The 25,980-nt window shown below is 38.6% G+C and overlaps 1 protein-coding gene across 1 annotated transcript; it reads right to left on the reverse strand.

Annotated features, from left to right (window-relative positions):
* Positions 1–4,273, reverse strand: LOC120014077 (proline transporter 2-like). The gene is made up of 7 exons (XM_038866005.1): positions 4,120–4,273; positions 3,157–3,381; positions 2,927–3,021; positions 2,295–2,484; positions 1,513–1,637; positions 781–996; positions 1–688 (listed from the first exon to the last, which is right to left on the reverse strand). Exons 1-7 carry the CDS (start codon positions 4,226–4,228, stop codon positions 311–313), a joined length of 1,338 nt encoding a protein of 445 aa, XP_038721933.1. The 5' UTR covers positions 4,229–4,273; the 3' UTR covers positions 1–310.
* Between the last annotated feature and the right edge of the window lie 21,707 nt (positions 4,274–25,980).

Below are 25,980 nucleotides of genomic sequence, written 5' to 3' on the forward strand. Positions count from 1 at the left end.
TGATGAAGATTGGAAGAAACCTGTTTTACACTTTATTTATGTAATTTCAAGTTACACTCTAATGGCTGATGAGACAGGAACTCAGATGAAGAATAAAAAATAATACTGTGTCGTATAGAACACAGATTGAACAACAATGTCAGCCCATGATAAAGTCCATCAAATAGAAGGACCATAAGGCTAATAGAAGACCCAATATGAAGGGGCCACAAGCCCAAGACAGCAAGCCCAAAACAGTTGGGCCATAGCCATCATTCTCTTCAAGCACTCCTTCCTCGTCGCGCAAAACCTGCATATCTTAGCACATGCGTCACAGATCAGCAAACACATGGTAAGTTTTGGAATCCACAGCTATAAGCCTTAAGGCTGCAGCTGCTGCTGCAACAGCCACACATCCAAAGAATAAAATGTTGAGCCAATGCCAGAGCTTTTGCAAAGAATTCAATTTCTTATTCTTTGCGATTAGATACATGTGGTTTGCAAGGATAAATGTGAGAGGGAATGTGCTGATTGCACCCGTAAGGCTCATGAAATCGCCTAAGAAGGGCAGAAGAGCAGAAACTAGGGTGTTAACAGCCAAGTAGCCGCCTCTCACCGCTATTCTAAATGACAAGTTGCGGGGTGACAATGCACTTCCTTTTATTCCGAACTTGGTATCCAAATACTCGTACATTGGACTCGCGAATATCTACAAGAAGCAGAGGAAGTAGGTCAGCACAGCAAAGCTATGGCTAAAACAAAATAATTTTAACCAAGAGTTGACAGATAAAAGGCTGATACATGCAACGCGATCACTGTCTGCAGAAAGGCAGAGATGTTGGCCAAGGTCTTCACCCAAACAGGACCGTTGACGTTATTGAGAAGATAGGCTGATGTTGAAGATCCATAAGCCCAGTAACCAACAAAAGTAACAGCATACATTGGCAAAACTCCAACTGTGAACTGAAAGTACAGAGCTTTCATCATGTTCTTAACAACTGGCTGCCTTATTGTTGCCTGTTAGAAGAATCAGGAGACGAAAAATATAAGAATTTGCAGGGAAATAAATATAATTTAGACAGGGAAAAAAAATGAAAGCATGCAGAACGTAATGCTGGAGGTTCCGTAAAATATCCTTAGTCAATGAGGAGAATTGCGGATAATCACCAAGAAAACAAGAAAACCTATTTTTAAATAGACATAACATTGTTAGAGTGAAAAAAATAAAAATAAAATCAAAAGCCAATAAGTTCTGAAGATTTAGTTTGATTTTCATGCACTTTGTATAGCTAGAATTTCAGCTATTGGTTGGACATAGAATTTGTATAGAGGTGATCAACAAGGTGGCAACTACCGGGAACTTCAATTTTTAATGACCAAAAATTGGTACGGAGGACTCATAATATATCTAAAATCTTAAGAATAAATAGTATCAGATTATACAGCTACTTCACAACCAATATTATTATAGTCATGGTCCTAACCAATTTAGAAGATCCATATGGACTCCGAGAATCTATCTTCCCATCTTACCTGTATTTCTGGGAGCATTCCTGTATTGAATGCAAAAACAAGATTTGCGCAGGCCCCAATTGTTGTAAATATTCTACTTGAGTTTGTTCCATGAATGCTGTAATCCCGGGGTGGTGCTTCAATTCCTGCAACAACATTGACATTTTCAATGGAAATAAATTAAAAAAATACCCGAAGTGAGATCGAAACAGAAAATTAACCAGATAAATACTCTTGTGCAAGTAATTTGGTTCCTACCTCAAGAGTTACTACCTTACACAGTATACGCTCCCTCGACCATTGCCTCTCTATACAATTAAGACTTAGACACGTCACCCACTTAAAACACTAGCCTAAGGCAGTTCCAGAACTCATGTAACGCATAAAAAAAGTAGAGAACATTCTTCTAATTACTCAACTGGGAAGAGTAAACTCTATTGCATCTTTAAAATAAGCAAGATGCCTTAGCACAGCCAAGGGAATCTGTAACATGACAATGACAACATGGGAATTGGAACCTTAACTAGGACGCCCAATCAAACTGAACACATACTGTAGAATAGGCAGAAAAAAAAAAAAAAAAAAACTCAACTCCAACAGGTTGTAAAGTCTAAACAATCTGGATTGGTCACAAAGGTAAACCCAAATACAAGGAAATTCTTTAACTTTAGATAGAAGGGTTAGTTGCCAACCAGGCATTTGAATTGCTAAGAAAACAAAAAGACAGAGATCCTAGAATTACTAAAATAAATCGCAACTGGTTAGCAACACTCTAGCACCAAATCAAGAGTACATGGAATTACCATCTTTAAGAGACAGCACAAATGCTATAACAATGTATACCAGACTGAAAAATGTTGAGAATCCCAGCCATACTCTTAGCGCAGACAAATGGGGAACTCCTATGGCAAACAAGGCACATCCAAACCCAGCTATTGCAATGAAATACGGAAGCTTCATCACCTCGTCATCCCTGAAAAGAACATACACAGCCTGATCGGAAGAAACAGAGGAGAAAAGGATTAAAAGAGAGAAGGAGCTCCACACAACTTCAAAACAAATTACACATAAACTATTTATTTCTTACAATAGCAAAAGTTGTGATCACAGACGCATATTTACTCCATCACCCACTTAACTGCTTAAGCCTATCTTTATTTAAATGCCTCAAGAATGTTTAAAATATAAGGAAAAATTGCAACATAATTTAGACTACAAAGAAAAAAAAAAAGGACAAGACCTTGAATATCAAATGCCAGTGACCTGGTTATAAGTTCTTTCAAATGAATACCACCATAAACATAAATTTTATAGAGGAGACTATTTTTGTTGGATTATACTTATGTCGTGCAAAAGGAGACCTTGATGTACGCTTGAACATATGAATATGTCCAGAAAGAAGAAAAAAGAAGGAAATATCCTTGATCAGTCTTACCTTTAGGGCCGAGCCAGCCAAAATAATGAACCCAGTGTTGATCATGAAAAGGTTTACATATTGCAATGCCCAAGTAAGAGAATAAGCTTTCTTACCTGCATTAACAAGGACATCAAGCTGGGCCAAATTACATAAAAATTTTCAACAAGAAATCATAATAACCGGTTCAACAGGATTAACTGGAAATCATGGGAAAAAGTTAAGCTTTCCGTTTTCCATTTTGTTCATACCATATAGAGCCCCTGCAAGATCCCTGTATCTTATATGCCTCTTGCCTCCATATTCATGTAGCTTGGCAACAAGAGTATTTGCATATAATGATATGGCTGTAGCTAAAATTAAGCCCACAACACCAAATATCCAACCCAGAGGAACCATGATGGTTCCAGAATATCCAAGGACATAAGCACTGTTGATACCAGTGGTGAGGACGAAACCCACTTGAAACCATGAATCTGTGAATTCCATGAAAAAAATAAAAGCAGAAGTATAAGCTCAAGTTAACATGAAATCACTTACCTGAACTAATTTAATTCTGCCTAATTAATAAGATTAAACACAAGACTCTCACATCTCTAAAGATACCCAATATGAACATTTGTGACCATGTGATGCAGAACACATCTAAAGAAATAATCCAAGATAAAAAATGATCACCAACTCAATCATTAAACTATTCTCGCTAACATCAATGATTTTGCTTCACACAACTAACAATGAAACCTATTATACACCATTTCAAGGTTTTCACAGCATCAAATCCAATAATATATCAAAAAATGATAAATAATATAGGCGGCCCTTCTTCATATTCCAAATGAATGAAAACATTGAAACCAGATGTTTCATATTCCAAAGCCAGAGAGCAAGAACTTCATCAAAGTCTGTGTCCCACAGTTTGGGGGTCTGCATCAATTGATAAAGAAATAAATTGAATTCTCTATTGGGTTAACCTTCATAAGCTTAGCATAGTTTAATCTCGGCTACCATCTAGAACACAAGCAATCAACACCCCAAAACAAATCCAACTAAAATTGATTATATAAATTGAAAATGATGCAATCCCATCAGTACCCAACATCAATAATAAAATCTCATTTCACTACACAGAACATGCCTTCAAAACATCAGAAAACACATAAAAACAAACGCCCATAAGTCATAACACAACAAACATAGAGAAACAAACCAACCACTGCTTATCTGATGTGCAGTCTCTGGAACCTCAGCGCCTAATTTCTCTTCGTCGGTCTCATTCCGATGCCAATGACCAGAGTCTCCTTGAGTATCTATCCCTTCCATGCTCTCCAACAGCGGCGCCTTTTCCTCTCCTTGGTCCACCTCCTATTCTTCAACAATATGTGCCAAATCCACTATATATATAGCCATAAAATTAAAGTGGAAATTGACAAAAATGACCCGATCTACTAACAAAACTACAAAAATGACCCGGTTAATAAAAAAATGATAAAATGACCTCCTTTTAGTTTTCAATGCTAAATATACCCTTACCCTTAAACAAATATGTTATATTCTCTTATCCTCCTCTCCCGAAACACAAATCTACCTTGCGACGCAGCTGTGACCTCTTCATGCACTTGAAAACAGTAAAACCTTGATCGGAATACCCAGATTGGCAATATTTGTTCTTAATTCGCACAACTCTGATTGCAAGTAAGTACATATATATATACATTGGTCGTATTTGGCTTTATTTACTTGTTTTGCTATAGTCGAGCAAATTGCTCGAGCATTTTATATAGTCGATCAATATATGTTTTAGTCGACCAATATACGAGTAAATGTGTCGAGCAAAATGAATTTTTATGGTTGAGCATTTTTTTTTGTCGAGCATTATTTTGTTCGTAGAGTATAATGAAATTAGTTGGTCGAGCAATATCATATGGTAGAGCGATATATGTTTTAGTTGACCAATAATATTATTTGGTAGAGCAAAATGAATTTAATTGGTCGAGCATTTTTGTATTTGGTTGAGCAACAAGTGATTTATCTGGTCGATCATTATATTGCTTGGTCGAGCAATATCTTTTATATGCTCCAACATTATACTTACTTGTTTGTTTATTTTTTTTGGTCGAGCATTTATTAATATTTGGTCGAGAAAATGTTATTAATGGTGGAGCAACATTTTTTGTCTGGTCGTGCTTTTTTTTGGTGAATCATTTATCATTTACCTTTTTTTTGCAGGGATGACATCAAAGCATGATATACTAAAGGTTTGTAGTTGATCTTCATTTAACTTATCCCTGATATTCCAAACTACATCTGGTTGGGAAAAGTTTGACACTTTTGTAGGAAGATGCTGACTCTCTGGAATAATGTAAGTCATTATGAACCTAAGATAAAGAAAATAAATGAAATAAATATAAGTTAACAATGATCGACCAGTTATGATAGGCCATTAAATTGAAATGCTCGACCAGTAAATTAAAATACTAAACCAATAAATTTGAATGCTCGACCAGTAAATTGAAATGCTCAACCAGTAAATTAAATGTTCGACCAGTAAATTGAAATGCTCGACCGCCATAAAAAGAAATCTCGACCAGAAAAACCCTAAACTCGACCATAGACCCTTAAAACGCCCGACGAAAGGCTCAAACACTCGACCAATAAATTGGAATGCTCGACCAGTAAATTGAAATGCTAAACCAGTAAATTTGAATGCTCGACCACCAAATTGAAATGCTTGACCACCATAAAAAGAAATCTCGACCAGAAAAACCCTAAACTTGACCACAAACCCTTAAAATGCCCCACGAAAGGCTCAAATACTCGACCACCATAAAAAGAAATCTCAACCAGAAAAACTCTAAACTCGACGAAAGGCTCAAACACTCGACTACCTCGAAAACTTCGTTTTTAACTGTACGAAATTGTTTTGAGCAAAGTCATGCAGTAATATGGAACCCAACAATATGGGTGAACCTCACGAAACTCGTAATGGCAAGTAAACGCAAACAAATTAACCAGAATCATTTTTGAATAAATGGCAGACTTACCTTGGAGTATTCGGAACTTTTGATGGAATGCAATTGTTGATGGAATGCAAACCGTTGTAGTCGATGAAATGCAAACCTTTGTAGTCGTAGTAGTTGAGAATGAGAATGAAACTGTGTTTGAAGGAGAAACTGAAAGAGATTTCAAGAAACGAAAACGACGGAGGGAGCATCTTCAATTCCCAATTATAGAGTATTAATTTCTATACACAGGATATAAGATTTTTTCTTCCAATGTACCATCCGTACAACACTTATTTCCCACTCTAGTATCCGGTTGAGAATAATTCCCAATCTACCATTCGGAGCCTATGTGGCACTGACACAATTATTTTGTAAAATTTTTTAAATCTACAAATAAATGTTAGAGACAGACTTGACATATATGTCAGCTTTTAAATGAACTTGGACAAAAGCTTTTGATGAGTGAATGCACGTGAATGAAAATGCTAATTAAAAAAAATGGAAATATCTGACCATGCACATGAATGAAAAAGCTAATTAAAAATTTTATTTAAATAAAGTGAAATGAGCAACGTGATGAACCTACGAGTCTGCATGGATTTATAATGAGCATGAACATTTTAATTAAAAAAAATCAAAGCAACAAAACCCATTACCTATATTACAAACCATAACGAATACAACAATTGAGATAATTTATTATATTAATAATTATGACAGAACAAACATTCACTAATTCCTATTAGAACAGGACCTCCTAGTGTGAATTGGTTGTAGTCTCACAATCCCAAAGAAATCATGCCCATCGGGCATCAATGCAGTCAGTTTCCAGATGCAGCCACCTCCTTTTCTACACTTCAAAATAAGACGACCAGGATTAGAGTGTATTACTTTGTATTGTGCATGTGCTTCAATGTGGTACATCTTCACTGCATAAATCAGCTCTGCCTTCGTTGCAAATTGTGCTCCGACATACAAGTTTCCATTTGTATTTTCGAGTTGAACTTGTTGTTCCACCCACTAACTATCCACAGCTTGGTTGGCCCAACTAACATCCATAAATTCTGGAGCTGGAGGCTCCATAAAGTGAGCGGATGTCTTGGTACTCATACTGCATGAAATTGAGAGTACGTAGAAGGCCCTGCGTCCATACTGCTCTGAAACTGTGAGAATGTTGAAGTCCCTGTGCCCATATTACCATGAAACTTAGCCTGCTGGCCAAGATCATCAACATAAGCATCATCATCATCATCATTCTCCAAGATCTCATCCTCTTCTTCAGAATCATCGGATCGAAGATGATTGTGGCTGAAAGTATCAGCGTTGAAAGCACATATATCCTCTTTTGATATCAATTCCGGAATTACATTTAAGTTCATTGTGCTAGCTGAAGCAACCGGCTTAAAAACAATGAAGTCGCCACCAATTGATTTTTAGGATGCAATTGGACATCCATTTTGGTCTACGAAAAAAAGTGGGTAAGGGGGTCTATTGAGCATGGGGAAGGTGTTAGGCACCCCACAACTCCCGAAAACGGTTACCTTCAAAAATGTTTTCCTATTTGGCTCTACTTTGATTTGAGGAATGATTGTATGTCCCAAATATTTTAATGAGTTTTCCATATGCCCGGAAAATCATGTATTATCAAATGGGTGGAAATGTTCCATTAATGTTAGACCAAGATTTGATTTTAAAAATCTTATTTTTATGGGTTTTGATAAAAAGAAGGAAAAAGGGTGCACGAGATCACTACGGCCATTCCCGGCTTGGCCAAAAATGTTTTACTTGGTCTTGGATGAGAAAAGTCCATATCGGAGTGGGTTTTGATGTTTTGGATGATTTGGAAAAAAGGCTATTTGGATAGAAACATGGGAATAGGTTTTGATGGTTTTGGAGAAGAGATTTTTTGGGAACTTGGTTGAAGCACCAAAAAGGCCCACAATCGATGAAAAAATATTCAATTCAAGCCTTACTCACAATTATATTCTTTATGAGAAAAGAAAGAATCCATTTAAGGCCCATCGGACGGGCCAAATATCTTTAAACCCCCCTTTGAGTCCTTAAATAAATTCTCCTAATCCCTAAAAACATATTTGCTTTCTGGGTCCACGAAATCCAAATGTTTTGGATGAATGCCAATGGAACCCCAATATCTTGAAGGCTCCTTGGTATTCAAAGAAAACATAATGGTTCCGTAAATTAATCTTGGTGTGTTTATTAAAGTGAGACGACTTAGATTAATTCTAATGACTAACGCGTTGCATTTATTTTCATGGCATTCAAACAATCCTAACATACATCTAAGCATCATGGCATAGTGTGAGAAATCAAAGTCCTAAGCATGCATTCTAATGCAATCATTATTCACAAAAATCATCTCCTAATGTCTATATGCTTCTAGCACCCTAGAATATCATGTATGCATTTTCTATTTTACATCCACTATTTTTGCTACACTATTACAAGACTTACATTTTACAAGAATACATGACAAATAATAAAATTAAAAAATGAAATTTATACAAATGTACAAAAACCCAATATTGCCCTTGGGACCCATTGCTCAAATCCGGCCCAAATCCTCCAAGTATGCTCTCCAACCCAAGTGGTTCATTCGACCCAAGCCCAACAAGTAAACACAAAAATGGGGGGGGGGGGGGGGTCAAATGGGTATTCAAATATAATATCAAACCAAGCCCATATTTAAAGATTCATATGCACATATATACAATTTACACAACCATACCATGTACACATACACACATATAAAATATATATGCACAAACCCACAGAATATACACATATATATACACTGTATATATATACACACAAACAAATCCATACATACACATACAACGTATATATATATACACACACACTCAAATAATATATACATTCCCACAAACACACCATATATACACGCACGCACACTGTATCACTGGCCAAGACTTTGAAATAGATATCAGATTTTCACGAGGAATGGAGGGTTTCTTTGCTACGAGCCTACAAGGAGTTAGCTAAAAACTTCAGCATTTGTTGACAAACCTCGTAAACAAAATCGGGGCAACGTGAATGTTCATTGAGATAAGCTTCAGCAATTGAGATAGAAACAGAAATAGAACCCATTTGACAACAGACCATTTGATAATAGAACCCATTCGATAGGAACAGAGGCCAAAGAAAACAGACCCAGAGAAATAGAACCCGGGAGTGACAGAAACGTATCATCTCCCATTCAGAAATGGAACCCGAGAAATGCAATAGAAACAAATCAACAACACCAGAGCAATAACACCAGATATCATCAGAGCAAAGAGACAGAGGATGATAGAAATTTGTACCGATATTTACCTTTTCCCGATTTCCCTCTCCTCTGGTTCTTCTTCTCCAGCGGCGGCTTCTTCTCTTTCCCCACTTCCTCTCCTCTGGTTCTTCTTCCCAGCGGCGTCAGATTTCTTCTCTGCAATTTCTCTCTCGGTTTCGATTTCGTGATTGCACGACGGCTGCTTCTCTCAAAATCCCCTCTGTTTTTGTTCTCTTTTCTTTCTCTACGATTTTCTCTCCTTTTCTTTTATTTTTTTTTCTCTTATGCTTGCCCCCTCCTTTGCTCTCTCTTTTTTGATTTTTTCTCTTTTTTCCTCACCAATTGTGTTGTGCGGCTTTTCTCCCTCCCCCTCTCAAAGAATATTGCATTTCTTTTATACTAAGAGAGACCTCATCTCCTAAAACCCTAGTTCTTTCAATTTGTCTTTTTTACCCTTACTTTTCTCTTCTTTTAACCAAGGTGGGTATTCTTTTTGGTCTTTTCCACTTTTTAGTTTTCCATTTAATTTATTTATTTTTATTCTCTAGATATTTTCTAGGGTTTTGTTGTATTGGGCTTGAATTTTTATGGGCTTATGGTCCAAGAAATAGGATTTAGGATTTTTTTGCATGCTTGTGGGTCCAAGAAACAGACTTTGAATTTTTTGTGAGCTTACGGGCTCCAGAACGGGCTTTTGAATTATTATTATTGTATTTTTTAATTTTTTCTATTATTATTATTATTATTATTATTATTTTTTGGGACCGGACGAAAATCGGGTACTACAGTTGCCCCCCTTTGTATGTCTTTTATGAAATAAAAGACAAACAAAGGTGTAGTCAACCGAGTTTCGTACGGCAACTGAAATGCGCGGAATCACTGTGGCCATTCCCGGCTTGGCCAAATGTTTGTGCAAGAAAATAAAGGGCAAGGGATCACTGTGGCCATTCCCGGCTTGGCCAAATGTTTGTGCAGAAAAATAAAGGGCACGGGATCACAAGGCCATTCCCGGCTTGGCCAAATGTTGGTGCAGAAAAATAAAGGGCACGGGATCACAAGGCCATTCCCGGCTTGGCCAAATGTTGGTGTAGAAAAATAAAGGGCACGGGATCACAAAGCCATTCCCGGCTTGGCCAAATGTTTGTGCAAGAAAAATAAAGGGCACGGGATCACGAGGCCATTCCCGGCTTGGCCAAATGTTTGTTTGAATTTATGCAAGAAAATATCCATGAGTGTATGAATGTATGAAGAAAATTGTATTTTCTTTTATTTTTCTCATTTTGAAAATTTGATTTTGGTTAATAGTCGTAAGCACCATCACCCCTATCATCCTACAATTATCCATCATGAGAAGACTGCATCTTTTGATTCCACCCTATCTTCAATCTGCCATGTTACGCTTATTCTTGTATCTTTCATTCTCTTTTTATCTGGTCTTTCCATCGATTTACTGCTACCATCTTATTTCCATCAAATCCGACATACCTTTAATGCCAAACAAAAGCTTTTCGGCTCCTGAATCTCTTGGGCCCCACTATGTCTTTTAACGTCATTTAATTTCTTTTAGCTCTCTTAGAATTAAGAACACCACAATCTCTTTGGCTCCACCATGCTTTTTAGCGCCATTTAATTTCTTTTAACTCCTTTACAGTCAAGAACACCAAATCTCTCAAGTTCCTGCTAAGAACAATGTCCTGATACACTTGTCATGATTCTTTTAATACTTTACTTAACTTCCAAATAAATTCAATAGTATGGCAATGCTTGTACTACAGGAGATTTCTGAAGGCAAGATATACAAGCAATAAAAATCGTGAAGAACACAAGCAATGAATAAGGAATTCAGAAATGAATTGAATGACCTCAGAGAGTTTTATTTAGAATAGATAGATAACAGGAGAGACTGATCAAGTATATATATGATTCAAGAGGGTTAGGAATAAAGGAAATAGCAGAAATTTTTACAAGATATAAAATGAGATAACTTTGATTCCGCACAAAACTGCCCCAGTTTTGTGTGCCCCCTTTTTGCAATTATTGAATCTGACCACTTCTATATCGATCTTCTCCTTCGCAGACTCATCATGCATACCCCTGAACATAACCAATCCACCCGTGTACAGCCTTGCTATCTGTCATTCCTTGTCTTTCCTTATATTCATCTCAAATCCTCGAAAGGCCTCTACCTCCTTCCCCTTAGTTGTTTTCACCACACCTTTCTGATCTCAATATTATTTGAAGCTCCCAGGAAGGGTTTTCACTTTAGTAAAGATTTTTCCTAATTTTTGCTTGAAGCGCCCACGAGGGGTTTTCACTTCAGCAGGATTTTTATTGCTCTAATTTTTGCCTAGACCGCCCTTTCGGGTTTTCAATCTAGCGAGCTTTTAACTCTAATTTTTGCCTAGATCGCCCTTTCGGGTTTTCAATCTAGCGAGCTTTTAACTCTAATTTTTGCCTAGATCGCCCTTTCGGGTTTTCAATCTAGCGAGTTTTTTTTTTTTTTTTTTTTTTTTGCTATGGGTAATACTTTTTGATGGCGTCTGCATTCACCGGATTAGGCAATTCTTCTCCATCCATTCTTGTCAAAATTAATGCCCCTCCTTCAAAAGCTTTTTTCACCACATATGGTCCCTCATAATTCGGTGTCCACTTCCCTCGGTGATCCTTTTGAGGTGGCAAAATCATTTTCAACACTAACTCTCCCTCCCTAAAACTGCGAGGTCGAACTTTCTTACTATGTGCTTTCATCAATCTTCTTTGATACAATTGCCCTTTACAAATTGCTCGTAATCTTCGTTCTTCAATCAAATTCAACTGCTCATAACGCATTCGAGTCCATTCTGATTCTTCCAATCCTGCCTCCAGAACTACTCGAAGGGATGGAATCTCCACTTCAATAGGCAAAACCGCTTCCATGCCATACACCAAAGAGAAAGGAGTTTCCCCGGTAGATGTGCGTATTGATGTCCGATAACCATATAGAGCAAAAGGGAGCCTTTCATGCCAATCTTTGTAATTCTCTGTCATCCTCCCAATAATCTTCTTGATATTCTTACTCGCCGCTTCGACAGCCCCATTCATCTTCGGACGGTAAGGAGTCGAATTATGGTGATAAATTTTGAATTGGTCACAAAAATCCTTCACCATTTTACTGTTGAAATTCGTGCCATTATCAGTGATAATTCTTTCTGGGACTCCATATCGACAAACAATCTCTTTCCTCAAAAACCGAACAACCACGCTACTTGTCACATTAGAATACGAAGCAGCCTCCACCCATTTGGTAAAATAATCGATAGCAACCAGAATAAACCAATGCCCATTAGAAGCCTTCGGCTCAGTTGGACCGATGACATCTAATCCCCACATTGAGAAAGGCCATGGTGATGTCAACACATGCAATGGATTAACTGGAACATGTGTTCTGTCTGCATAAATCTGACACTTGTGGCATCTGTTTGCATAACTTATACAGTCCCTCTCCATGGTTAACCAATAATACCCTGCACGTATAATCTTCCGTGCCATTGCATATCCGCTGGAATGATTCCCACATATTCCTTCATGAATTTCCTCCATAATTAGTTTAGCCTCCGCCATATCGACACAACGCAAGAAAACTACCCCATCATTCCTTTTATAAAGCACATTTCCACTCAAGAAGAAAGATCCCGCTAATCTCCTGATGGTGCGCTTATCATTCTCTGATGCCCCTGATGGATATGCTTTCTTTTCAATGTACTGTTGAATGTCATGATACCACGGTTTACCATCAGGCTCTCCCTCTAAATTTGAACAGTAACCTCGAACTTCTCGTTTCTCAATTTTAATTAGCTGCACTTCCCCTTTTGGGTCTACATCAAACATTGCCGCCAAAGTCGCCAAAGCATCCGCTATTTGATTCTCCTCTCTTGGGATATGATCAAACTCAATCCAATCAAAAAACTTAACTAACTTTTTGATATGTTGGTAATATGGAATGAGCTTGTCATCTTTAGTTTCCCACTCATCATTCAATTGCCTAATAACCAACTGTGAGTCACCATAGACCTGTAGCCTCCTAATCCCCATATCGATAGCAACTTGAATTCCCATCGTACATGCTTCATACTCAGCCACATTGTTAGTACATTCGAAATACAACTTAGCTGTAAACGGGATAATATTCTCATCTGGTGATATTAACACAGCACCAATTCCACATCCCATGATATTAGAAGCCCCATCGAACAACATAGTCCACTTTGCCAAATCCTTCTGATTCCCTTCTTCTATCGACACAGTCATGACATCAATATCTGGAAACTTCAAATCCATAGACTGAGCATCATCAATTGCTCCATCTGCCAAATAATCTGCTATCGCACTCCCTTTGATTGCCTTCTGTGTAACATACAAAATATCATATTCTGATAACAACATCTGCCATTTAGCTATCCTCCCTGAAAGAGAAGGTTTCTCAAAAATGTATTTGATAGGATCCATCCTGGAAATCAACCACGTTGTATGATAAAGCATGTATTGTCTAAGCCGATGTGTAGCCCAAACCAAAGAGCAACAAGTTTTCTCCAACATCGAATAATTTGCTTCACAACTAGTAAACTTCTTGCTTAAGTAATAAATGGCATGCTCTATCCTTTCAGATGAATCATGCTGTCCAAGCACACATCCCATCGAACTATCCGAGACAGTCAAATAGAGAATAAGCGGCCTGCCAACTACAGGAGGCATCAACACTGGAGGACTTTTCAAGTATTGCTTGATCTTTTCGAATGCAATCTGACAATCTTCGTTCCACTCAGTAGAATTACTCTTACGCAACAATTTAAAAATAGGTTCACAAGTAGCTGTCAACTGTGAAATGAATCTGGCAATGTAATTTAACCTTCCCAAGAAACCCCTAACTTCCTTTTCTGTCCGAGGGGGTGGCATCTCCAAGATCGCCTTCACTTTATCAGGATCTACCTCAATTCCTTTCCTGCTTACAATAAAACCTAACAACTTCCCCGAGGTCGCCCCAAATGTGCACTTAGCTGGATTCAACTTCAATTGATGCTTCCTTAATCGATCAAACAACTTCTTAAGATTCACAATATGATCTTCATCTTCTTTGGATTTTGCTATCATATCATCGACATATACTTCAACTTCTCTATGCATCATGTCATGAAACAAAGTGACCATGGCTCGTTGATAAGTAGCACCAGCATTCTTCAGACCAAACGGCATGACTTTATAGCAAAAGGTTCCCCAGAGGGTAATAAAAGTCGTTTTCTCACGATCCTCTGGTGCCATCTTGATCTGATTGTAACCCGAAAATCCATCCATGAAAGAGAAAGTTGAATGTCTAGCTGTATTATCCACTAAAACATCGATATGGGGAAGCGAAAAATTATCCTTCGGGCTTGCACGATTGAGATCTCTATAATCGACACACATCCGCACTTTTCCATCCTTCTTGGGAACAGGTACAATATTTGCCACCCATTCAGGGTATCTAGCCACTGCTAAAAAACCAGCATCGAGCTGCTTCTTCACTTCATCTCTTATCTTCAAAAGCATATCTGCTTTCAATCTCCTTAGCTTTTGTTTCACTGGGGTACATTCTGGAATCAATGGCAACTTGTGAACAACAATACTTGTATCAAGACCGGGCATATCCTGATAAGACCATGCAAAGACATCCTGGTAATTATGCAATAAATCTATCAATTTCTTCTTGTTTTCTCCTTCGAAGGCAGCTCCTACCTTAACCTCCTTTTTCTCCGTTTCAGTTCCCAAATTAACAACTTCTGTTACCTCTTGATGTGGCTGTATTATTTTCTCCTCTTGATTGACTTGTCTTAACATTTCAGGTAAAATCCCAATTTCTTCCTCTATTTCATAGTCAGATTCAACATTGCTAATGGGTGCATCAAAATCTGGTTCATTAAGTACGTCATCTTCGTTATCATCATTTTCAATCCTGTTGAAGAAGTGAATAAAATGGCTTTGAGAATGGAGAAGAAAAACTCAAATGGGAATGAAGAAACATGAATATGGATAACTATCAAAAGACTCTCATTTCATGGAAAAGGGAATATGTACAAAGATAGAACATGCAATCGCCATACTATAAAATTTATTGAAAGCAAAGTAAAGCATGCTCATTAAAAAAGACCCAAACGAAGGCCGTGAGCTGGGCCCACGAAGGTAGTGCACTCGGGATTACTCTTGCAAGTTCTTGAGAGATACTGGGAGCTCCAGACTGGTCCAGTTGCCTAATTTGAAATTTGAAGGACGCGAGATGACAAAGCAAGGTCTAGCAGCCGAACTCTGTTCCTCTTCCACCACAGCAACTTGGAAGTCTTCAAACTGATCACACATATTTGCCAAAATTGCCCCAATTTTATCAGCCGATTTTTCAACTGGCAGTTTTCCAAAAACTGCCCCAGTATCAGCCAAACTTATCTTGTTCTGCATCCCTCCATACACAAAACTGTCATAAAGCCAAGGAATCGGTTTCTTTTCAACTTCCAGCTCCTTTCCTTCCAGACGAGCAAACCTCTTTGCCTGTTTTTCTGCCTGCGCACGGTTCCTGCCAACCCTAGTTGGCTTATAACCCAAGCCCCAACGTTCTGGATGTTTCACCATTTCTACTGGCTTCTTAATTCCTTGTCGATTCTTACCAAGTCCTTCTCCCGGGTGAAACCCCTTTTTCAACATAAATTTTGCTACATTCTTCGTAACCTTGGATACTTGTGGCTTTAAGGGAGAGAATCCTTCCTTCACATAGCTAGCACTAGCAATTTCAAAAGATTGGAATGAACTCTCAACCCCCTCTGCCGGAGCATCAATAGGAGAACTATTAGTCAAACTAGCAACCATCCATTCTCACTGGCCTTTTACTATATAAACCTTTCCATCATGAACAAACTTGAGCATCTGATGCAACGATGAGGGAACGGCTCCTGCAGTGTGAATCCAAGGTCGTCCCAACAGGCAACTGTAGGTTGGTGAGATATCCATTACCACAAATGGTACATTGAAAGTTACGCTTGCAACCTGTAAAGGTATTTCAATTTCTCCCATAATCTCTCTACGTGTTTCGTCGAATGCCCTTACTACCATCGGCACTGGTCTTAAATAAGATCTGTCGATCGGTAACTTTTCAAAAGTCTCCTTTGGTAAAATGTTGAGCGATGACCCATTATCCACCAAAATACTTGCTAATTCCTTTCCACGACACATGGCTGAAATATGCAAAGCTTTGTTGTGCCCCATCCCTTCAGGCGGAATATCATCCTCAGTAAAGGACAACAAATGAAAGGCCAACACTTTTCCCACAATGCCATTAAAAGAGTCTGTAGGAATCTTGTCTGATACATACGCCTGATTTAACATTCTCATCAAGACTTGTCGATGCGGTTCAGAACTCATTATCAACTCCAAGATCGAAATCTTTGCAGGGGTTTTCTTCAATTGATCCACTATCATGTACTCACTCTGCCGAATAATTTTCAAGAACTCCTGGACTTCCACATCAGTTACAACTTTCTTTTTCTCTTCTGGGCGTACAAAAAGACCTTCTTCTGGAATAGAACTTGATCTTTCAACTTCAGGTATTGCTTTCCCTTTTCTTTTGCGTTCAACTTCAAGATCCACTACCAGATTCCCTTCTGGCTCATTTCTCGTGTAACATCTCCCACTCCGGGTAACTCCACTAACACCAGAAATATTATCTACCATTTCTCCTTGCTTTCCTTCAACCTCATAATTCCATGGCACAGCCTTGTCATTCTTGTACAAAGGATCTATCTTTGGTTTGAGTGGCCCAACTGGTGGCGCATCTTCCACATAATACTGCAAGACAAATTGCGGAGCACGGTTCGGCCTAGGCCCTTGATAATATCCTCCTATAACACTGACTTCATTCGATTGGCCTTTCACCTCAAACTTTATTATCTTTAAATCCATCAACTCTTGTACCTTCTCCTGAAAGCCACAACAATCCTCAATAGCATGTCCCCTTTGTCCTCTATGGAACTCACAAGTCTTCATGTCATCAAAAAGTCCACGTTGAACGGGCACATCCACTGCCACTTCCTCGACTAATCCTTCTTTCCTCAACACCATAAACAACTGGCCCAACGGCATTGCAATCTCTGATACCCATCTTTTTGTAGCACAAAATTCTTCAATGGCATTCACCCCCTCTTTCTCATGATTAGGCAATGGATTGTTGTTGACATTTGGTTTATTAATTGCACTAAGATCCAGCCATTTCGCTTCAATCATTCCCTGGACTATCCTTTTGAACTGTAAACATCCTTCAGTTGAGTGCCCGGGTGTACCTCCATGATATAAGCATGTAGCATTAGGATCATACCAATGGGGATATGGAGGTTGGTGGACCCGTCCCGGAACAGGAGCCACTGCTCCTTGCGCTTGAAGTTTCGTGAAGCATTCAGCATAAGTTATGGGCAAAGGATCGAAATGCTCAACAGGCCTTCTGGGTCTTTGGTTTTGGAAATTTGGACGAGGATTTTGGTAAGTGTTTGGGTTTTGAAAATTTTGGTAAGTGTTTGGGTTTTGGACGTTTTGGTAAGTGTTTGGGTTTTGCGAGTATTGACTGGGTAATGGTGTATTGAATCGGGGTGGATAAGGATTTTGGGTGTGGGTATGATTATAGTAGGCTCCTGGGCTTGACATCCTTGGGGCATTGCTTCTAGGGCGATAATCTGAAGTAGGCACACCATAAACAGCTGGATTTGAATCAAAATTCACAGAATGCACTTCAGCCTTCTTGCCTTTACTCGCTTTAACTGGGTCTGATTTATCAAGGGTGGGATAATGCAGAGTACCTCTCTTCATGCATCGTTCAACTCGCTCCCCTGCTTGTATCATATCAGCTAAGTTATTATGGCCACCTCCCGCCAAATTGGAAGTATAAGGCTCCTGGAGAGCATCAATGAAAGCGTTCAACAAATCCTTTTCTGAAAGGGGTGGAATTATCTGGGCTGCCAAATCCCTCCATCGATGGGCGAATTCCCTAAAGCTTTCCCCACTCTTCATTGCTGTGTTCTGCAGATCGTAAATGGTAGGGATCTTTTCTTCATTATGCTTATACTGCTTCATAAACATTTCAGCCAAATCCTCCCACGAAGCTACTAATGAAGGATTAAGGGTATTGAACCACCTTTGGGCTGCCCCAGTCAGACTATCTTGGAAATAATGCATCAACACTTTCTCATCGCTTGCATATGGCTGCATGCGCCGACAATACATCGTTAAATGATCCAAAGGGACTCCAGTGCCATCAAACAAACTGAATTTTGGCAGCACAAAGTCGTGTGGAACATTCAAATTCTTCACCAAGCACAAATTGGCTGGGTTCAGCATCCCTGCATCATTGAAACCCTCCATGGCTCTTAATCTCTTCTCCAATTTCTTGATAGCATCCATTGAGCTATTTTCTTCATACTGAACTCCCTCAGTCACTACTCCACCAGTGACAGCTCCTGTTGAGAAACATATTGATGCTGGTGCAAACCAGGCAAAGATTGGTTACGGACAGGAGTGAACCCGGGTGGGTAAACTGGTACTTCTTGGTGCAAATGATTCTCAGAAACCTCTGGTGCTTCAGAATTTCCAACTACTCCTTTTCCCTTCATTAGCAACGCCATATTCTTCATTAATAGGGCCATCTGCTCTTTCAGTTCGACTATATCCTGATTTTGACTATGCTCACCTGTTTCCTGCTCCATATTCTCAATAATTCTTGATTGTAGGCGAGTCTGATAGGGGTGTCGATGGTGCTTCTTGGGCGCTATGATTATTTATGATTTTCTCTACATTGTACAAATAATGACATTAGTTCTCATTTATTTTACAAAATGTGCATGTATGTGGCTATTATTTGTGCAAATCCTAAGTATTCTTTGCAATAGGACAAGACAATTAAAAGCAGAATCTCCTGTTATTCATTTCATTCATTCAAAGCATACATGAGAACCATCAGACTCAGTCCAATTGAATAACCGGAATTTCAACCACAAAAGCACCTCCTGCTTGTACTGCATTTAATCTCTTCTGAAGCTCCTGTAAGTCACTTCAAATTCTTCAAAAATGCCCATATCTTTGTCAGCTCTGGCATTTCCAAAACAGGGTTGGAACTCAAATTTTGCAGACGTCGTTCATAAACCTCAGCCCAATCTGACAGGGTCATCAAGCGACTCATCATCAACCTTACTTTGAATTTGGTACTTGCCTGCTCTTGTTGGACCTCCTCCAGCATTGAATGAAAATAATCATTCTGTTCCTTTAAAGTTGTGATCCCCTCCACCTGTTGCTGGTTCACTTCAAACATTTCATTCATCTGTTCTATCAATCCATCCTTCTCAGCTTCTATTCTTCTTTGCTCTTCTCTATCTGCACGCATCTGCAATTGTAGTTGATAAGCGTCTTCTTTCCAAGATGTGAGCTCTTCATTTAGCTTCCGAATCTGCTCCTGCATTTCTTGAAGTTCCACTTGTGTCCTGCTATGCTTTGCTAAATCATTCTCTTTTCTTTTCTTCATTTTCTTCTGCAGCTTCAAGAATTTCTTTTTCAACATATCAAACTGTCCTTTTTCCACTTCTCGGGCTTCCCTCTCTCCCTGGACCTTCCTCTTCAGCTTTTTGCATTTGTTCTTATATCTATTATACTTCTCTTTCCATGAATTTTGCCTTGTTTCTATCTCTTCTTCAATTAGGGTGTCCACCGCTTCATTAATCTCATTGGATGGTATTTCCAGACCTGAATTTTCATTTTCACAAGATATAGTCTCCTTCCTCTTCGTATTAGTAAAGCTGCCATACTGGGTAATAGTTTTCTTCCTTCCTCGGAGCCATTGTACATATCGATTTTTCCCTTCCGAATCTACAGTAAGCCTTCCGCGCTCCATTATGTGGGTCCTTTTCCAGGCTCTTACCACTTGGTGAGATAGACATTTCCCCTTCTCATCCCCATGTGCGAATTCAAACTCCCACAAGCCATGTGTAACTGGCGTGCATAAATTGCCAGCCTCTTGACGCAAGAACATCGCTGGTGCTTGACCGGTACCTCCCCAGGGTCCCACCAATGGCACCCAGTTGTAATTACCACATCTGTAAAGCAAACCTTTGGGCTTGTACCATGTTGCTCGATCAAATGTCTCCTTCGGCTCTAACTCTTCTAGGAATTGTCTCCACACGTCAACAGCTGGTACATTAGATTGCATCCTCGCCATCTTGAAATTCTGAATAGGATCTCTAAGCATCCGGGTGTGATCTTCAAATATAATGATCGGAGCTCCAATTCCTTTTGGGTACTTCAAGTGACTCACCAACCAGAGTCCTAATAATTGCGAACACCCCCGGAAACTGCCTTCTCCTTGAATACGACAATGATTAAGGGATCGGATTGTCTCACATAAGATTGCAGGTATTGGATTGGCGCCGTACATGACAAGGTGAACCAATTTGATTACATTCTTTTCTACATATCCTCCTGCACAAGGAAATAACACTGCTCCATACACCGCAAGAGCAAAAGCCATCTGCCCTTCTGGAGTTGCAAACCTCCCCTGAGCGAAACCCATAAGTCTGTCAATTGGAAACACCCAAATATTACCTTTATCCTTTCCAGGAGTCCTGGTATGCTCTATCTGTAAAAGTCGGTGAACAATCTTCCTTCCATCAGTTACCTCCCCCGGATTATAAACCTTGTTCACATGTGGATCATATCCCAACAACTGACCATATTCTTCTAATAATGGAGACAAATCTGTTGTATTGAAAGTAAAGCAGCGATATGCAGGGTCCCAATAATGCGTAGCAGCCTGAAGAAGAGTTACAGGTGTTCTGACGGTTAATAAATGCCCAATATGTCCATAAATTTTCCCAAAATTCTTGCGTGCTTCATTACTTTGTGCCTCCCAAAACTGCGCTAGACCTGGTGGTGCCTGTTCTTGAAACTGCGTCTTCCGAACAATTCCCAATGGTAAATCATCTTTTAAACTATCTCCGAGTTCTGCCTGTAATTTCTCCAACGCATCTCTAGTGTCCCACGGGCTGTCTCGTCTTATGTCACTGGTTCCTATCACTGCTTCTGCAAACATCCTCTTGTCCAATTGCAAAAAATGTGCCTAGTGAATGTATGGGGGTTTGAAAAGAATGAGTATAAGATGCGTATGAACATGTATGGGTAATGAAAGTATATATGGACATGTATGAGTAATTAACAAGTATACAAGTGTATATGAACATATATGGATGATTAACAAATGTACAAGTATGTATGGATATGTAGAGATAATTGGCAAGCGTACAAGTATATATGAACATGTATGGATGATTTGACAGATGTGCAAGTATATATGGACATGTATGGATAATTTAACGAGTATATATGAACATGTATGGATGATTAACAAGTGTGTAAGATCATAACCTAGGCATGGCAAGTGTATAAAAGATGTACATGTGTGGTTTGATGAAATGAAGAATAAAAATACAAGAAATAAATAGAGTCAAAGATAGGAGAGTCCCCCATTGTTCCTAAAAAAATCAGGTTCCTACAAATTTCTGAAGGTCTCAAACCAGATCTAAGGGTTATCTAATGTGTATATAGGTGGCATATCTAACTATAACGCGGCTACGCGAGAGGCCACTGGATCAGGTTAGTTCACACCCCATATCTGGAAGTGGAATCCATCCCCCAATATCTTGAAGGGACGTCAATCCAGGAGGATGTTTTTCCTTGCTTACGTGAGGACAAAATCCATCAAAAGCAAAGATCAACCCTCACTAGTCACTAGTAGGACCCGGTTTTTATGGGCCATTTGTGTGCATGCGAATAATGATGTGTGTGCGGGGGAACATACCGTATCCTTAACAAACACTCAAACACTCAAATTTTATGAAACCAAAAACCTGTTATTTTATCTACAATCATGAACAAACACATTAGATTCCTCAAAATGTTGAAAGACTATTATACAACAAAATAAACAAATCAACCAAATAGGAAAACACCAAGACAACAAGGCCCGACCCCTTTGGTACAACAACCATGATCCCCAGTGAAGTCGCCAGCTGAAGCAACCGGCTTAAAAACAATGAAGTCGCCACCAATTGATTTTTAGGATGCAATTGGACATCCATTTTGGTCTACGAAAAAAAGTGGGTAAGGGGGTCTATTGAGCATGGGGAAGGTGTTAGGCACCCCACAACTCCCGAAAACGGTTACCTTCAAAAATGTTTTCCTATTTGGCTCTACTTTGATTTGAGGAATGATTGTATGTCCCAAATATTTTAATGAGTTTTCCATATGCCCGGAAAATCATGTATTATCAAATGGGTGGAAATGTTCCATTAATGTTAGACCAAGATTTGATTTTAAAAATCTTATTTTTATGGGTTTTGATAAAAAGAAGGAAAAAGGGTGCACGAGATCACTACGGCCATTCCCGGCTTGGCCAAAAATGTTTTACTTGGTCTTGGATGAGAAAAGTCCATATCGGAGTGGGTTTTGATGTTTTGGATGATTTGGAAAAAAGGCTATTTGGATAGAAACATGGGAATAGGTTTTGATGGTTTTGGAGAAGAGATTTTTTGGGAACTTGGTTGAAGCACCAAAAAGGCCCACAATCGATGAAAAAATGTTCAATTCAAGCCTTACTCACAATTATATTCTTTATGAGAAAAGAAAGAATCCATTTAAGGCCCATCGGACGGGCCAAATATCTTTAAACCCCCCTTTGAGTCCTTAAATAAATTCTCCTAATCCCTAAAAACATATTTGCTTTCTGGGTCCACGAAATCCAAATGTTTTGGATGAATGCCAATGGAACCCCAATATCTTGAAGGCTCCTTGGTATTCAAAGAAAACATAATGGTTCCGTAAATTAATCTTGGTGTGTTTATTAAAGTGAGACGGCTTAGATTAATTCTAATGACTAACGCGTTGCATTTATTTTCATGGTATTCAAACAATCCTAACATACATCTAAGCATCATGGCATAGTGTGAGAAATCAAAGTCCTAAGCATGCATTCTAATGCAATCATTATTCACAAAAATCATCTCCTAATGTCTATATGCTTCTAGCACCCTAGAATATCATGTATGCATTTTCTATTTTACATCCACTATTTTTGCTACACTATTACAAGACTTACATTTTACAAGAATACATGACAAATAATAAAATTAAAAAATGAAATTTATACAAATGTACAAAAACCCAATATTGCCCTTGGGACCCATTGCTCAAATCCGGCCCAAATCCTCCAAGTATGCTCTCCAACCCAAGTGGTTCATTCGACCCAAGCCCAACAAGTAAACACAAAAATGGGGGGGGGGGGGGTCAAATGGGTATTCAAATATAATATCAAACCAAGCCCATATTTAAAGATTCATATGCACATATATACAATTTACACAACCATACCATGTACACATACACACATATAAAATATATATGCACAAACCCACAGAATATACACATATATATACACTGTATATATATACACACAAACAAATCCATACATACACATACAACGTATATATATATACACACACACTCAGATAATATATACATTCCCACAAACACACCATATATACACGCACGCACACTGTATCACTGGCCAAGACTTTGAAATAGATATCAGATTTTCACGAGGAATGGAGGGTTTCTTTGCTACGAGCCTACAAGGAGTTAGCTAAAAACTTCAGCATTTGTTGACAAACCTCGTAAACAAAATCGGGGCAACGTGAATGTTCATTGAGATAAGCTTCAGCAATTGAGATAGAAACAGAAATAGAACCCATTTGACAATAGACCATTTGATAATAGAACCCATTCGATAGGAACAGAGGCCAAAGAAAACAGACCCAGAGAAATAGAACCCGGGAGTGACAGAAACGTATCATCTCCCATTCAGAAATGGAACCCGAGAAATGCAATAGAAACAAATCAACAACACCAGAGCAATAACACCAGATATCATCAGAGCAAAGAGACAGAGGATGATAGAAATTTGTACCGATATTTACCTTTTCCCGATTTCCCTCTCCTCTGGTTCTTCTTCTCCAGCGGCGGCTTCTTCTCTTTCCCCACTTCCTCTCCTCTGGTTCTTCTTCCCAGCGGCGTCAGATTTCTTCTCTGCAATTTCTCTCTCGGTTTCGATTTCGTGATTGCACGACGGCTGCTTCTCTCAAAATCCCCTCTGTTTTTGTTCTCTTTTCTTTCTCTACGATTTTCTCTCCTTTTCTTTTATTTTTTTTTCTCTTATGCCTGCCCCCTCCTTTGCTCTCTCTTTTTGATTTTTTCTCTTTTTTCCTCACCAATTGTGTTGTGCGGCTTTTCTCCCTCCCCCTCTCAAAGAATATTGCATTTCTTTTATACTAAGAGAGACCTCATCTCCTAAAACCCTAGTTCTTTCAATTTGTCTTTTTTACCCTTACTTTTCTCTTCTTTTAACCAAGGTGGGTATTCTTTTTGGTCTTTTCCACTTTTTAGTTTTCCATTTAATTTATTTATTTTTATTCTCTAGATATTTTCTAGGGTTTTGTTGTATTGGGCTTGAATTTTTATGGGCTTATGGTCCAAGAAATAGGCTTTAGGATTTTTTTGCATGCTTGTGGGTCCAAGAAACAGACTTTGAATTTTTTGTGAGCTTACGGGCTCCAGAACGGGCTTTTGAATTATTATTATTGTATTTTTTAATTTTTTCTATTATTATTATTATTTTTTTTTTTTTTGGGCCGGACGAAAATCGGGTACTACACTAGCCCTGGGATCCATATTCCTTTCAAATCACAAGTAATAATCTAATTAGTGAAGAAAGATGGCAGGTGTGTTGACGGCAGGTGGAGAGAGGTGCAAGGGGAGAAAAGGTTTCTTTCACGTGCATACAATATCTCTTGTCCAACTTATTTAATTTTTATTTTTTTAATTAGCCTTTTCATTCATGTGCATCCACTCGTTAGAAGCTTTTGTCCAAGTTCATTTAAAAGCTGACATATATGTCAAGTCTGTCTCTAACATTTATTTGTAGATCTAAAAAATTTTATAAAATAATTGTGTCAGTGTCACATAGGTTTGGGATGGTAGATTGAAAATTATTCTCAATCGGATGCTAGAATGGGAAATAAGTGTTGAATGGATGGTACATTGGAAAAAAATCAGGATATAAACACTGGTTCAAACTCGAATCAATCTCTAGGTGTTTTTTTTTTGGGTAGCACTATTAAAACCCCCTATCCTAGACCCTCTTTTTGTCATGTCAATGTCATATTAACATCATTTCATTCTAATATATATATTACATACATATCCTGCAGCATGTGAAATGTTGAACCATTCATCATTTCTATCTACCAGACTAAATAATTACTACATTTGCTGAGCCGGAGGTGAGAATTAAAAGGACGGTATGGATAACTCTGTCCTCCATAGAATGCAATCACTGTATTGGATTGTGATAAATCGTATTCTCAGTTTTGTAACTTAGTAGGACCAATTGGATAGCAAATGCCTACCTTGATGTTACAGCACCATTTGAGCACTGGATGACAATGTCCGACCTGGGTCTATTGATTGCTTCTGCATACAATGTGATATTGCATGTTCTTCATCATGCAGAGAGTTGGACATATATACCACTACGTACATCTCCTCCACCACCCTATCAACGCATTGCCATCGTTATAGGGCATGTAAATGGTAATCACTATGTCAAAGTTGGGTTGACAAGGGATTAT

This window comes from Tripterygium wilfordii, chromosome 14, assembly GCF_013401445.1.
Source record: "Tripterygium wilfordii isolate XIE 37 chromosome 14, ASM1340144v1, whole genome shotgun sequence".
Lineage (NCBI taxonomy): Eukaryota > Viridiplantae > Streptophyta > Magnoliopsida > Celastrales > Celastraceae > Tripterygium > Tripterygium wilfordii.

Coding starts and splice junctions, on each gene's coding strand:
- LOC120014077 (XM_038866005.1), bottom strand. CDS start 4,228: ATGGAAGGGATAGATACTCAAGGAGACTCTGGTCATTGGCATCGGAAT. Junction 1,638..2,294: donor TGTGCTGTCTCTTAAAGATG/GTAATTCCATGT, acceptor ATGTTGTTGCAG/GAATTGAAGCACCACCCCGG. Junction 997..1,512: donor GAATGCTCCCAGAAATACAG/GTAAGATGGGAA, acceptor TTCTTCTAACAG/GCAACAATAAGGCAGCCAGT.